The sequence below is a fragment of the Manduca sexta genome, chromosome 20 (genome assembly GCF_014839805.1).
Source record: "Manduca sexta isolate Smith_Timp_Sample1 chromosome 20, JHU_Msex_v1.0, whole genome shotgun sequence".
NCBI lineage: Eukaryota > Metazoa > Arthropoda > Insecta > Lepidoptera > Sphingidae > Manduca > Manduca sexta.
The window spans coordinates 5,034,188-5,048,868 of record NC_051134.1 but is presented as its reverse complement, the minus strand read 5'-3'; the positions used below and the strand labels follow the sequence as shown (position 1 = coordinate 5,048,868).

At 37.0% G+C, this 14,681-nt stretch overlaps 1 protein-coding gene across 1 annotated transcript; it reads left to right on the top strand.

Annotated features, from left to right (window-relative positions):
* Nucleotides 1-2,037: 2,037 nt before the first annotated feature.
* LOC115449136 (membrane alanyl aminopeptidase) lies at nt 2,038-13,750 on the top strand. The gene is given in 16 exon segments (XM_030176861.2): nt 2,038-2,390; nt 4,583-5,151; nt 5,620-5,784; nt 6,178-6,492; nt 6,874-7,057; nt 7,279-7,520; nt 7,877-8,069; nt 8,488-8,677; nt 9,886-9,986; nt 10,163-10,257; nt 10,259-10,337; nt 10,627-10,811; nt 11,709-11,876; nt 12,172-12,318; nt 12,910-12,979; nt 13,332-13,750. Coding segments are annotated over 16 exon segments (3,132 nt in total). The 5' UTR covers nt 2,038-2,288; the 3' UTR covers nt 13,659-13,750.
* Nucleotides 13,751-14,681: the final 931 nt, after the last annotated feature.

Here is a 14,681-nt window from a genome sequence, read left to right as displayed (position 1 = left end):
ATATGTAAATATGAAATGGATTCAGACAATATGCAAAAGTAACAATTTGACGGTTCGTTCCAATGCGATTATCGCAACTTCGCTAGGCTAATGCCGATATTTATAAATTATTGCTGTTGTGACAAAATAATAATAGCAGAATATTTGGTAAAAGGAAGCCATAATACAATTAGGACACCTACGGTTCGCTGATATTGTTTTCATCATACTATGATGACACAAGCCTTTCGTTATATTGCACTGAAATTCCAAACGCAATATTTTTTTGTTAGAATTAAACTTTTACGAATTTTGTATTTTTCTGCATGGGAACTGAAACCATATATATATTTCCACCATAAAATCTTTACGTTCACAAAGGTATAATGGATATGTTTGATTTTTCAAAATTCATCGGCACTTTTGTAACATTGTTATCATGTAAGCAGTCATTAATAAAGGCTATAGATGTATTATTGAGAGTAAAAGTAATGCGGCATCATAATATTCCTTACCACGGCTAAGAATAGATTACCACCATAGCCTAGCTGGAGGCGCCAACAGTAAAGCACAAGCGTTCGGTCTCACAAGGTGTTATGTTGCGTTAAAAGTGAGCGTTATCACCAGTGCATGCGTATTTTTGCGTATTTTCGACAGCCAAAGCAACGGCTGCGGCGGCGGCGAGTACCGAAATTAATATGGCGCCCGCGCAGATTGTTTGGCGCAGGGCGCGTGCGACAGATAGGACAAGCGTGTGAGTGTAAAGGAGAAGGGTGCGGAAAAAAGAAACGAAGGAATAGGGATTAGACTGCCAACTAATTACTGTGTTTGAAATTATAATAAAGGGGGTCATCTTGGCGGAACCACTAGGCGTTATTGTTAAGCTAACATCTACTCTAATAAAATCTAATACAGAAAGTTGAAAGCGAGCGGAGTAATTATAATCAAACTTTCAAATAATATTGACGTAATTGATATACTTAATTATTATGCAAAGCAAATCAGACATATCTATTATGATAGGTGATCAAATGTTCGAAGGAGTGATGAGGTGTGAGACATTTAATTAAAAAACCTGGGCTAATATATTTATCTAAGATATGCCTATCGTTTAGTCTTTTAGTAACGAATACTATTGTTACTTTTAGACAATCACTATAAGTAAAGTAAAACGTGTTATTTTTGTACGCAGATTAATCTCGGATTTACCATTTTTTGGGGGTCACTATTTTTCAGGGCGTTCTTACATTGAGCCCCATATCCGTCCTAGAAGAAGAATGGGCCGAATTCACCAGAATGCTGCGTTTTCCGAACTACCGCCTACCGACCACCACCCGGCCTAGGCATGACGCAGTGACACTGATTCGATAATTTTTCGTGGTACTTGCTGGTGTCAGCGGCCTTACCACCTTCAGCTTTGAAGGCGAGGTCACCATCTATATATCGTCCACTCAGATTAATGTTAATGAGATCGTCCTCCACTGCAATGACTCGACACAGACTCTGAGGGTAACACATCTTATTAGTAACAACGAGCTGGATAACTCCACCTCAACACCTCGACACTCGAGGTGTCATAGTTAAAGAATAACGCAACATCTGTGTCAGATTTTCAATAATTTTAAATATTTTGTTCCAGAGGAAAATATTAGTCATGTAAATAAATTAGCAGCGTTCGGTACATTGCACAATTTAATCTATTTGTGTTACCAGTAATGACACACGACATTTAGACGTAGCCTCTAACTGCGTATAAGAAAACTCACAGTCGCTCAGCGAGTTTTATTTATTTATTTAAATATGGTTCCCCAAGAGTACACACATTACTTGTTTATAACATAAAAGTAGTAAAGTCACATTCTGATGTGTGACCAATTATAGGAGTACACAACACTCACAAATTTACAAAAAAAAGACAAATTTAAACTAAAATCTACCAACTAATAATTACAAAGCAAACATAACTATGATATAAATCATTTTATAAATTTGTACTTAATGCTGATTTATTGTTTAGATTAACGAGGGTACGCAATGATAGTGGGATTAGTTTTCGTTTTGTTCGCTGGATGCGGGCCGCTTCTAATAACTCAATCTGGAAATCTTTGGGGTAGGCCCATGTTCAAAAGTGGACATCCTGCGGCTGATGATGATGGAATAAATTAGTCGACTAATCTGTACTGTCGTTTGTATAACGGCACGTGCCATGAGTAGTACGCTCGGACCGAAAACTCAAATTAGGTGATGATAATAATTGTTAGGCAGATTATGCTAATACGCTATCGAGATATGGGTAATAATGTGTCACAATGATATTTAAAAAATGTGTATATTTTCATATTTTTTTTTTGTTTCAATCCAATTGTGGGTACAGTGCCTGCGAAGTTGGTGCCGTCTCCGAACACTACAAGGTAAGAATCAATTTTGGAATATAGATTTTATTGGAATTAAATTAGAAATTGAAAAGGGTTAATGATATAATTTGAGTATATACCGCTATGAACGTTTAATTTAAAAAATAATAATTTTAACAAAAAATTAAACCACCTTCAAAAACCACTAATAACCAAAAAAAATATTTGACATTACAATTATATATTGGATACCAATTTTGGAGTCGGTGCCTAATTAAAGTTGCTAGTTCAGCTATATTTGTTGCATAGTCCATCTATGAGCTACATTTCTTTCAAATCAATTAAAAGGAGTAGGTTTGCGTTTACTACTAACAAGCATACACAGTGAAAGGTGTAATACCAAGCACATGTATGGTGTTTCATCATTTTCTTTCCTCTTTTTTCTGTGCAGGGAGTGTAATATACCTACATTTGACCAGCTATATGTAACAGGGGAAGAATTTGGGTAGTGTACAGTTCATAAATTTAAATATTTCCTTAATAGCTTCCATTAGCTGTGCTGCGGCGGTGCGTTCATCTCCGGTGATGATCTGACTTGCTGACTTTGTACGCTGGCAGCACATTGTTTTCGAATATTTGTTAATGTATTTATTTAGCTTAACTAGGAATTTTAATTAGGCACCGACTCCAAAATTGGTTTCCAATATATAACTGTAATGTGAAATATTTTTTTGGTTTTGAGTGGTTTTTGAAGGCGGTTTAATTTTTTGTTGAAATAATTTTTATTTTTTGCTTTTTTGTGTTAGTAAAAAATAGAGCGTCTCAATGGCATAGTTGTGTTTCGCTCACGATACGACTATCGCGCTGAGGAGTTACACCTCTGAGTACCACTGAAAAGGGGAAAAGGTGTGATGCTATATATATGTATGTAAGAAGTAGAGTCAACTAAACCCAACGCAAAAACACAACTAATGTGTTTCGCACGCAGTACGACTATCGCGTTGAGGAGTTATACCTCTGAGTACCACTGAAAAGGTGAAAAGGTAATAATCTATGGAATATTCACATATTTTTGAAAATTCCATAACCAAGAACGAATAAAATTTATGTATTACGTAATATATTATTGAGTTTACTATTTACTACTTATATTCCATATTTTTTGGATTAAATTTTCAAATTTCCTTTTTTTTTGTATTTCATATATGAGTTTTATGAATTGAAATGTATGCAGGATTAGTAGGTTAAATTATCGTGAGGTGAAAATTGGTCAATTAAACAAATTTTCACCATATTTCACAGACAGCTTAAATTTTTCATTTATATTTTTCCAAAATTGCTCCTCATCGATTAAAAGTCACCACGTAATAATCAAAATACGCGATAGTATCGAAATATAGGTAACGTGATCCACAGCAACTGATATTCGGCCCTTAAAAATTAATCCTCAGTCTTTGGACATTATCAAAAATTATTCGAGTTTCGCTTGATAACATTATCAGATTTGTGTTCTTTAATGTTTTTGGCGCGTGTTCCTGTAATTTTGTGTACGAATCCTAATCAATCAATAAGATTAATCGTTTTAAAAGAAACGGCTTTTGTCATTCGTTATTTTATTATTGATATTGACTATATGCCTATTTATTTAATTAGAATTTATTCGTTCGCCCTGACGAGTTTTCCGGTATAAAAACCCTGTATATTCTCCGGGTAAAAGTATACAATATTTTAATTCAGGACAAGTTTTATAAATAAGGCAAATGTGATCAAAATCCGTTTAGCGGTGTTAGCATTACCTTCTAAGATTTAAATACTTTTGCAAATGTTTACATTTATTTGTTATAAGATTAGAAAGGTTTAGGAATAAGTATAGTACGATTATTGACTGTAAAGTAATAGCAATACAGTAGTGAGTTTAGTTGGTATCACAAATCCAGTGAATGATGCAACGTCATCCTGTTAATAACTTTGCAGCATCCTCTACTACTGAGAGAGTTAAGACTTTTTTCTACCGTGCTAGTCTTATTTAAGTTGACAAATTTTACATATCTTTCTAAATTCTACCGGAAAAGTCTTAGATAGATACGTTTTATTGATTGATCTAATTTAAATCATTTTCCGTTTACAGCGTCATCATCAGGTCCAGTATAATTATTGTAGTTGGTAGATATAATATAAATGTATATTTTTAGAACTAGGTGGTAAGAACGCTATAAATTCCACAATTAAATGTTTGGTATTAATTTCAGATGCTGACATCAAAATTTATAATTTTGGCGCTGGCATGCGTTCTATCCAACGCCGTCTCCTTCGACCCGCCGGTGATGCGGACAGCGTCTACCATCTTCGGTGATGAAAAACTCAAAGGAGAGATTTTCGAGAATATCGATGAACAAGAAGTCGCGATGACGTCAGGTGTGACACGTAATTCTGCCTATCGTCTACCTACCACCACAAGACCTTCGCGGTACAATGTTCATTGGACCATAGATATGTCCAGAAGGACATACACCGGTAATGTGGCAATCCAGCTCTTCGCTACACAGTCTGGCGTCAACGAAATTGTCATCCATTCTGACCACGTGACAATCCAATCCGTGGTCCTGCAGCAAGGATCCGCCATCATTCCTCAAACCTACAGCCTGGATCAGCAGTACCAGTTCTTGAGAGTTCGCTTGACCAGCGGCACTTTGAATTACAATCCTTCGACCCCTGTTATCTACACTCTGACCATCAACTTTGGTGCCGCTATGCGCACTGACATGTATGGTATTTACGAGAGTTGGTACAGGAACAACCCTAACAGCGAAACAGTCAGGTATAGTTAATTTATTAATTTGTGTTTTATACGACATTAAAGCAACCAATACAACTAAGCCAAAGTTGATGAATATATTTTGTAAAACAATATGCAGATAGTAACACATTAGGAAATAAGGAAGTGCTAAAATATCTTTAACGTTAAGTTTTACATAATTAACAATGATGATATTGTTATTAAGTAAGGGTGATAATAAAGTCGAAAGAAAGGCGAGCAACGACGAAATTTTAAAAAAATGGCCACACAGACATGGCGTTGCAACTTTCTCCCATTACGTAACCCCACCGTTTTTATTCGACGAAAATATTATCACGTTCTGCTATGGCCCGATTGTCTATCGAGTCTTCAAGATCCTAAACTCATGAAGTTTTTAAACTATCGAGAAATGTACATAAGCTATAATTGTTAGGAGTCAACCTAAAAGTGTATAGAATTATAATTTTTAGCGCAATTATTCTTTTTCAGTTGGATGGCTACCACCCAGTTTCAAGCGACGTCTGCGCGCTACGCCTTCCCTTGCTACGACGAACCCAGTTTCAAGGCCAATTTCGACATAACCATCACTCGACCTAATAATTTCAGAAGCTGGTCCTGTACCAGGATTAAGGAGACCAGAGCCTCTAGTGTCTTGTACGTTTGAATAATTGATTCTAATACACGTTTTACATTCGTTTTTAGTGTGTGTTATACCAAAAGTACATATCGGCTTTTAGAGGGAGCCTATTTGGGAAATGAATCGTATTTTACAAGTTTTCTCTTATTTGATTACCAGGCTGTGTAACAAATTTGTATTTAAATGCCAAAATATAGTTGTGGGTTTCGTTGGATTGCAATTTGTTTGATGATAAGCTTGCCATTATCTCACACTATGGTATAGAAAAAGTAATATTGCTTCTGAATACCATTTTGTAGGTTAAGACTCATTCTATTGGGTATTATATTATTTCTTATCTATGATATAACTGAAAATATATATCAGAGCAAAAAGTTAGGTCTTTGTAGCGAATTTTCTTTTTTTCACAGGAACTTCCAGGATGATATCTACCACACGACGCCCTACATGTCAACTTACCTCATCGCTCTGATCGTTGCGGAGTACGATTCGCTAGAATTAAGACAAAACAATGTCGTCATGTATGAGGTTATTGCCCGACCTGGCGCACTTTCTGCTGGTCAGGGTCAATACGCTTTCGACGTCGGTCAAGAGCTTCTCGCTGAGATGAGTAAGCACACAGCCATGGACTTCTATACCATGGATCCCAATCTTAAGATGACTCAAGCCTCCATCCCTGACTTCTCAGCTGGTGCTATGGAAAACTGGGGTCTTCTTACGTACAGGTCAGTTTCTTTTTGAGTCTTTTAGTATTGCTGATGATTTTCTGATATTTTTTTTCCGCTATATGCATCGACATAGCGGAGCTCATTTGGGAGTATCCTGCAATCTACTTGCTATTAGTTGTGTTATGCCAGAATAAAAATGATTTTGTTTTTTCATATTACTCCAGCTAGGTTAAAACAAACCCAATATTATTTTCTTAAATTAGTCTATTTGTTGAAATTAAACTAATTTTGGGATTCTATCGTGGTTTTAGTATTTTATTTAAATAAAATCCGTATCCGAAAATTAGTATAATTTCAATATCTAACATTCGGGTGAACATAAGAAATCATTAGTCTGTTTGGTTATTTAAGTGATCAGTTTGAATTTTTTATGCACAGAGAAGCATACCTGATGTACGATGCGAATCACACAAGCAGTTATTACAAACAGGTGATCGCTTACATACTATCCCACGAGATCGCCCACATGTGGTTCGGAAACCTCGTCACTTGCGAATGGTGGGACGTGCTTTGGCTCAACGAAGGCTTTGCCAGATACTACCAGTACTTCCTCACTGATTGGGTACGTTAAATAGACCTTTATAGAGTATCATAGTTTTAAGGAGTTGAAGTCCCCTACATGTGAACGTATCATGTATGGTATTGTAGGCGTTCATGATGATCCGTAGTAACTAGGTTCATCCAAAACGATTTCACAGCCTTAATGATTTGTAGCATATTTTATTGAACTTATTGGACAAATGACATCATGGGACATTATAATTTTATATGTTAATCTTTTAGGTGGAAACCTACATGGGCTTAGGAGAACGTTTCATCACCGAACAACTCCAAGCTTCCTTACTTAGTGATTCCGCCAACAACCCTCACCCCCTCTCGACCTCTGGTATCAACACTCCAGCGCAAGTCAGCGGGATGTTTTCTACCATCTCGTACAACAAAGGCGCTTCTATCATTAGAATGACTGAGCACCTCCTCGGCTTTGATGTTCACAGACAAGGACTTAGGAACTATTTGGTCGAAAGGTAAGATATTGTAGGGATTCTATTGTAAAATTGTGTTGATTTGGGTCAATTAGGATGTAAGAGATTGACAGGATATTTAGTTACAAAAACTCCTTTTTTAGAATAGCCTTCATTTTGTTTGGGAAATGAGAATACATTTTTTTTGAATAACTTTTTGGTAGTACCATCTACAATATTTACAAGACCAGTCCAGTTTAATCCCTATTAGGCCATTTAGACCATTAGACCGTAGTCATGAAAAAAATATATAATATCGACAATATGACAGAAAATACTTTTGCGTTTTCTGTAAGCTCATGTTTGTGCATAAGATTATTTTATTTATTTATTAATGTTTGCTTACCTATTTATGTTAGGGCCTTTAATATTGTTTCCCCGATCGACCTCTTCCAATCTCTGGAGAGAGCTGCCAACGCAACCGGAGCAATATCTGAATATGGACAAGACTTCAATTTCATCGAATACTACAGAAGTTGGACAGAGCAAAGTGGTCATCCAGTGCTTAACGTCGATGTTAATCATCAAACCGGTCAAATGACTGTCTATCAGGTGAGAATAAAATAATTTCACGTCATATACTTAAGGCCTTACACTATTTACGTCTGTCATAGTTATATGTTTTGTCTCATTTACTCTGACTGCAAATTACATCGGCCATACACACCGATGGAATGTGATATTGCCTCAATGGCGTGGCTGTATTATTGTATAGCTGGAGTGCTGAGATATTGGGTTTGATCCCTGGGTCGGACAAAGTGATTTTTAGGTTTTTCTAGTCAGTACCAGCCCGGTGTATAGAATTTCGTATGATATGGCGATAGGCTTGCTCCCACATAATGGGACGGAAGATCCATGGTGGTAAGTGGGTGCACCAGCTGCGCCTCCGCCTGCTCCTTCGGGGATAAAGGGCGAGAATTTGTGAAAGTGTATGATTCAAAATCTATCTACAAAACTATGTTTGTTTCAGCGCCGCTTCAACATTAACAGCGGGTACTCTAATGTTAACACTAACTACATCGTGCCGATATCTTTCGCGACCGCCAGCAACCCCGACTTCGCTAACACTAAGCCCACGCACATCTTGTCGAAAGCTGTGCAGATTATCAACCGCGGTTCCGTCGGTGATGAATGGGTTATTTTCAACAAACAGCAGACAGGTAGGGCTTCGTTTATAACCTTAGCTTTTTAAGTAGCGTGGTGAGCTATTACTTTATTTTGGTGGTCTGATAATTGTTTATAGTATTGTAGAATTCTTAACGTTAAGTGACAATTTAACTTGCGAGCTTTCGGTTAATAAATTTCTCTCATAAACGATGTTAATTGGCTGTAAATATTAAATTACAATTATGTTTTAATACTTATCTATATCTTCTATACTTATAATAAATCTGTAGAGAGGTCAATTCTGTACATGAAATATATTTCCAAAATAACTATCAGGGGGTAATTATGGATCGATACTGATGCCAAAAATGCAATTAGTCAAATTTTTGTCTGTCTGTCTGTCTATCTGTCTGTCTGTATAACCGTTATAGAAACAAAAACTACTCGACGGATTTTAACGAAACTTGGTACAATTATTTGTCATACTCCTGTGCTGGTTATAGTATACTTTTCATCACGCTACAATTAATAGGAGCAGAGCAGTGAAGGGAAATGTTGGGAAAACGGGAGAAGTTACTCCATTTTTAAGCTTCCGTCGCGTGTGCAACCTTAATGGTTAAAGCTACACAGAAATCATGTATGACGGAAATGTTCTCCTTAAAATTATGTAAAAAATATCCCACGACAGCATATGTCTATCTTTTATGGTTGACTCACAATAACACGTGTAAATCCCGATAGCTTAGCAGTTCGAAGCTTTCTCATTATATTTGTCTACTCTTACGCTTATAACACTCTCAGTCATCCCTAATTAAAAAAGTTAACATTATTAAATATTCCATAAAAAAGAATCATAGAAATCGGTATAGAAACACCAAAGTTATACATGAAATACGCTAATAATAAGCCATCATGTGTGAATACTGAATCATGTTATAAGGATTATTTTTGTATATATATAAGGTCGCGAACGCACACGCAGGCGGCTTGCTTGGCACCTAGAGGCAAGCGAATCACCTAGCGAGTAGCTTCGTAAAACGAACATTCTCGAACGTTCGCGACCGGCTCCATTTTTGAAGTCCGAAATCCACGCGGGCGAAGCTGCGAGCGGAAGCTAGTTTTTAATAAAAATGTGTTTTTGTAAAATTCTAGCAATTTTTTACTGGCAAGTTTATAACGAAATATGGATTTGAAACCGTTTAACAAAAGATTTCAGTGAAATCATCTGAAGTGAAAATACTATGTGCTTCGAATTTTGCAGGTTTCTACCGCGTCAACTATGATGATTATACTTGGAATCTCATTGTTTTGGCTCTTCGAGGTGCACAGAGGACTCAAATCCACGAGTACAACAGAGCCCAGGTACATACATTTTTAAATTTTCATTAAATACACAATAATATAAAATAGGATTTTTAGATACTAGTTTGATGCACAAAAATTCTGCATATTATACTATTATTAATATACCTGAATGGTTAATTCTGTTTTCTGACACTGTAATTCGAATATCATGACATTGTTCTTACTGTTTATAGATCGTGAATGATGTCTTTCAATTCGCTCGCTCCGGGATCATGACCTATAATAGAGCATTCAACATCCTCTCGTTCTTGGAGAACGAGACTGCCTACACCATGGGTTGCCGCGGTAACTGGATTTAACTGGATCAGAAATCGTCTCGCCGGAACCCCTGAATTGACTCGTCTTCATGTGCGTATATTATTTGTTAGTTTAATTTTTATATGGGGATGGCAAAGAGACTGCACCTGAAGGGGACGAGAAATGATGATGTTGATCCTTCGCCAATTAATACAATTATGCTAGCATCTTTGAAACCGGATATATACAGGCTAATTCTTGTACTAGTCAAACTTACTTAAGTCACAATTCCAGCCTTTACACCTCGTATACAAAGGATATTTCAAGTGCATATAAAATAAATTATCCTTCTTTATTTTATTTATATATTTATTTTGTTTATGTCATGAATTTTGTTCAGAATATGATCGCCCAATGGGCATCAAGGGTCATGTCGGAGCTGACCTACTACCCGGTCCCGAATGAGAGCTTCATGAGGTCGTACCTCAGGTACCAGCTGGCCCCACTGATGTGTAATGTCAACGTCGCCGCGTGTCGTACAGCTGCCACCGCGCAGTTCCAAGCTCTACGCAACAACGCAGTCGAGTAAGTATTTTGACAATCCGCCACTGGAACCCATTTTTTTATGTTTATACGTCACTTCAGCCAACATCGGGGAAACCTGCGAAAGGGATACTGGAATCTCACGGCTTAACGACTGCAGGTGGAGAGTGAGGAAGGAGATGGGAGAAAGCAGAGTGAGAGAAGAAAGGGAACTTACTAGGATGGGCAGAAATTGGCTAAAAGATTAACCGGTCTTCCTTACCTTTTGTTTTGGTTAACCATTTTTATTAACCCGTATATAATAAAGGGTTTATAATAAAATTGTGGCCAGTGTAACTACTAGACATAATAAGACTTTAGATCTCATGTCTCAAGATGGCGAGCGCAATGGAATACCAAACTATACTTTGTAATTCAAGGTATTGGATGGTGTTTTTACTGTTTATGGGCGGTCGTATCACTTACCATCAGGTGAACGGCAAGCTCGTCTCGTCATTTAAAGTAACAAAAAATAATCATATCTTCTAATATTTTATCCATAATTTCAGTGTAAGGAATCCTATTAATATTATAATCTTATTAATATAAATACTAAAGTATGTGAATGTTTGGATGTTCGTTCCTAGTAAACGTAGAAACAGTGGAACGGATTGAATGAAATTTGGCACTTATGGTAGACTATATCTTGGATTGACATATGGGTTACTTTTTAACCCTGTAATTTACTCCGTTGGGAAATGTATTATTTTTGAAATTTTATTTTTAAATAGATGGCGTTAGCGTCACACAGGTGGCGTTACGATTCGTTACATTGTTATAACTTTATAACGGAGAAGGGTTCACAGGCGGGGGAAGCAGCGAGCAACACCTAGTATATCATTAGTATTAGTATATTATCATAAGTACAAACTAGACCTTGACAAATACATTTTCTCATAGAGTACCAGTAGACAGCCGCAACTGGGTATACTGCAACGCTCTCCGCCAAGGCACCACCGCAGACTACGACTTCTTGTACAACCGGTTCCTGAACCACAACGTCTACACAGAGAAGATACAGATCCTCTTGGTGCTGGGTTGCACTCCTCATCAAACCTCTTTGAATTCGTAAGTCATTAAGATATTTTGTCACGTACTACTTTTATATCAGACATCGACCTATATTATACTCAAATGATGCAAAGATAAGTGGTGGTATACTTTGTATCCGTCTGGATAGCGATCACTGTACACAATGTATAAAACCTGCTTTTTATCGGCTTATCCGTATCGTGTATAAGCAGTATATACCTAAAAGATATAAACGTTGTAAATATTTTAAATGTATTGAGCAAGTGCTATCAATTTATACTTGTATCTTCATGTTTCTGAAACTTCTTTTGATCTAAATCCAATGTTGCAGGTTCCTCAACAACATCGTTTTGAGGAACACCATCATTCGTCCTCAAGACTACACCAATGCCTTCAATGGAGCCGTCACCGGCAATGAAGGGAACACACAAATCGTCTTCCAATACATCCAGAACAACCTCGCTAGAGTCACCGAAGCGTATGTTTATTCTGAATTCTTCGTATTTTAGAGTACTATGTTGTTAACATCAATTGTGATTAAGATAACTTTTTGAAGTTACGTTTGTATTGACTATGCGTTACCGCTAGCATTAACGGTGAAGGAAAGCATCGTGGGGTAACAGACATACCTCAGAATGTTCCATAAGAATATCAAAGGTATGTTTAGTGTGTTTTAACCTAACCCTCATTTTCAATAGTAGAGACTCTCCCGCCCTCACACCCACCACTACAACTCCTGTAAGCCATGATCAGCAGTGGCATGCATTTATGACACCTTTTCCCTTCATAGCAACTCAAAGTAGCAGGCGACACCCATGTTTTGGTAGTATATAATATAGGGCTGGTATTCTTATGAACTTTGCTCTGCTTTGCTTACATTGACTGGAATATAAGCTTCACCAGCGTGAAAAAATTTTCCACGATAAAAGTACTACTTTATATTTTCCCGGAATAAAAAGTTTTGTAGTTTCTAAGATAAGTACGTTTAAATAAACGAATAAACAAACTCTTCAGCTTTATATATTATTATAGAATATAGGTGTATGATGTATGATGTTTTGTTTTTCAGTTTTGGCACGCCGAATATTCCCATCTCGTACGTTTCTTCAAGACTGCGGACCGAGGCTGAAATAAATGCCGTAAGACATTTTTTTACATATTATTGATTTTGAAGCATATGATGTCGATAGTAATGAACGTTATTAATCAGGGTATAATAATCAAATTGTTTTGTAAACAATTGAATGCTGTGACGTGCAAGCTGTCTATATTGTAACGATTATGCACTAAACGGTGTCAAAACCGCAAGAATTAATAATCAAATTATAATGCAAATAGGAACAGATCTATACTTACACGATACTACTGAAGTCTTATATCTTACAGTGACTTACCATCATTACTAAATATTTGGCAATTCTATCTTTCCTAAGCAAATCCAAATCAGGATTGCTTTACGAAAATTAAAATTTGCATTAACATTTTTTTCAGTTCCAAGCGTGGGCAAATCAGACTCGGACGCAGCTCGGCAACAGTTACCAAGCTGTGTACAACGGCGCCGAATCGTCCCGCGAGAGCATCGCTTGGGCCGCAGCTGTCCAATCTGACATGAACACTTACTTCACAAATGGTAACGAGGCAATCCAGCAGTCAACTGCTGCTCCTACCACCACCACTACAACTACGACTGTAGCACCACCGAGCATTTCGGAGCCAGTGACCCCAGTTCTACCAGAACCTGTCCCAGATTCGGCAGCCACCAGCTTCCTTTCTGCGATGGTGGTACTCCTCGCGGCAGTCGCCAATATGGCCCTTTAAGTTGTTATCTTATGTGTGATGGGCGTTCTGAAATTGTTCATAGAATTGCCGATAGCTGTTAATAAATTATTTTAATATATTTTTATTTAAAATTTTGTTTTATTGATTTCTTTATCGTCCTGCTTCATGGAGATATTTAGGAATATAATTTGGAAATAATTTTGTAATAGTTTTAAGTGTAAAGAAATAATGCATACGATATGATATTATTGACATTAATATTTCTCCACAATTACATCAGTGGTGCATGCCATATATTCTCTCAGTATTACGTAGTCATGAAAAAGAAAACAGCATGTAATTTTATCAGGCAACAAATGATTCAGATCTTTATTACTTTTATCATTAAAGGGCCGCAATGTCTTGCATGATGGTATTAGAATGTCCGTTATAATATAATTATTATCGGCGATATTGACCAGATATTCCAGATATGAATAATAAATTAAGGCTTATTGACGTCTAAATTTGAATTCTATTATCATAAATATTTTTGTTTTTTCAAATGAATATTTTATTGAATGAATATATAATTACACTAATCCAGCAATGGTAATAAGGGATGCCTATGCTGAGTAGAAGACTTCATAAGGCTGATGATAGTCATCATCATTATCAGCTACATAAAATCTACTGCTGAAGACATGCCACCCACAAAGATCTCGAGACGGAGACGGACTAGACCTGTCAAAGAGGCCTGCATCTAGCGTGTTCCAGCGATCTTTATCAAGTCGTCTGTCCACCTTACAGATGGCCGTTCAAAGCTGCGCTTACCGATATGTGTTTTCCACTTGAGAACTTTTTTGCCCCATCTGCCGTCAATTCTATATGCCACTGCCTGCCTGCCCACGCTACTTTAGCCTGCTAATCCACTGGGCTATGTGTGTGACTCGTTCTTCTACGGATCTTTTCATTTGTCATTTGATCGCGTGGAAAAACACCGAGCATAGCACTCTTCATAGCTCGCTGAGGGGCTGTGAGTCGTCTCAATGCTTAGCCCATAGTCACAGGTCACATCTCAAT